Source organism: Gopherus evgoodei, unplaced genomic scaffold (assembly GCF_007399415.2).
Source record: "Gopherus evgoodei ecotype Sinaloan lineage unplaced genomic scaffold, rGopEvg1_v1.p scaffold_95_arrow_ctg1, whole genome shotgun sequence".
NCBI classification, from domain to species: domain Eukaryota; kingdom Metazoa; phylum Chordata; order Testudines; family Testudinidae; genus Gopherus; species Gopherus evgoodei.
This window is the reverse complement of record NW_022060116.1, coordinates 171,873-173,276: the sequence shown is the minus strand read 5'-3', so window position 1 is coordinate 173,276 and position 1,404 is coordinate 171,873. Positions and strand designations below refer to the sequence as shown.

At 50.0% G+C, this 1,404-nt stretch overlaps 1 protein-coding gene across 1 annotated transcript; it reads left to right on the top strand.

Annotated features, from left to right (window-relative positions):
- Positions 1-320: 320 nt before the first annotated feature.
- LOC115644196 (claw keratin-like) lies at positions 321-815 on the top strand. The gene has a single exon (XM_030548314.1). It carries the CDS (start codon positions 321-323, stop codon positions 813-815), a length of 495 nt encoding a protein of 164 aa, XP_030404174.1.
- The last annotated feature ends 589 nt before the right edge of the window (positions 816-1,404 follow it).

The following is a 1,404-nucleotide window of genomic DNA, read 5'->3' as shown; positions in this document are numbered from 1 at the left end:
GGTGCTTCTCCTGAGATGATGTAATTTCATGTAGCTCTTATTCCAGTCTGTGTTTTACAGATAAAGTCATAGAGAGGGGCTCAAAGGGACCGGTTGGGAGGGACGCTTACTGCAAGTGGACAAATGGAGAAGAGAGGTAGAAAGACCAAATAGGAACAAATACAAAGAGACTAACTCCACTCCTCCTCTCTCTCTCGGGCCCCATGCTGACCTCACTACCATTGTAACCGAGCTTTGAATCCTTTCTTCCACCAGCACTTCTACCTTCTCTTTACTTTCAATCCTCTTGTGTGTTGCAGGTTTTCCTCCACCCCAAAAAGATGACTGTCTCCAGCCTGTGGTATCCAGAATGCGGGGTGGCCCGACCTAGTCCAGTTACCGGCAGCTCCAACGAGCCATGCGTTAGGCAGTGCCCTGACTCTGATGTGGTGATCAGACCCTCACCGGTTGTTGTGACCCTCCCTGGACCAATTCTCAGCAATTTCCCTCAGCAGAGTGAAGTAGCAGCCGTAGGAGCACCTGTGGTGGGAGCCGGTTTGGGGGGCTCATTTGGTTGGGGAGGATTGCACAGCTATGGAGGCCTTTATGGAGGGTTGTATGGTTTAGGGAGATTAGGTGGTTATGGTGGCCATTACGGTCATGGGGGATTATTGGGCCACGGGAGATACTCTGGTTACCCAGGTCTTTACGGTTATGGGGGATTGTTGGGCTATGGGGGACACTGCGGTTACCCGGGCCTTTATGGTTATGGGGGATTATGGGGATATGGCGGATATGGCCGCAGGTCTCTTGGTGGATATTGTGGGCCATGTTAAACCCAGCAGGAACACCCACAGAAGAAGGAAGAACCAGGAAATGAACAGCAAGAAACAGATTCACCCCTTAGCTTTTCGGCACGGCTTTCAGAAGTGCTGGGCAAACAGGGCTCCAGCTGAACTCCGTGGAGCTGTGTGTGCTCAGCACCTTGGGCTGACAGCCGTGCTGCATTTCTAATGTTACGCTTTAGGACTCTTTCTGCCAAGGCTTTCCCACCCGTGTGCTGATTCTCGCTTTTACATGTGGACTCATTCTGAATTACACGCAGGCTGTTTAGACTGACCCCGCAGGGGAAGGAACAGCAGCCTTCAAATAGGCACCGTTTATGTTTAGTATCACTTTAAGTCCCTTTTAGGCACCACATTTTCTAGCTTTCCATCGGTACGTACCTCTAGGGGCTCACTTTGATCTTTGCTCTGGCCAGATGTCTAATGGAGAAGCTGCCTAGTCTCTGCTTTTATTTTGCTTCGTCTCATTGCCCACCAACTGGAATAAAACAAAGAACTTATAATGGTTACAAAGGGGACTTCTTTGTCAACCTCTGCAGCTGCAACAAAGGTAACAGATCTTCGTGTCTGAAATGAGCCC

Excerpts from the sequence above, each read along its gene's own strand:
- LOC115644196 (XM_030548314.1), top strand. The coding sequence starts at position 321 with ATGACTGTCTCCAGCCTGTGGTATCCAGAATGCGGGGTGGCCCGACCT.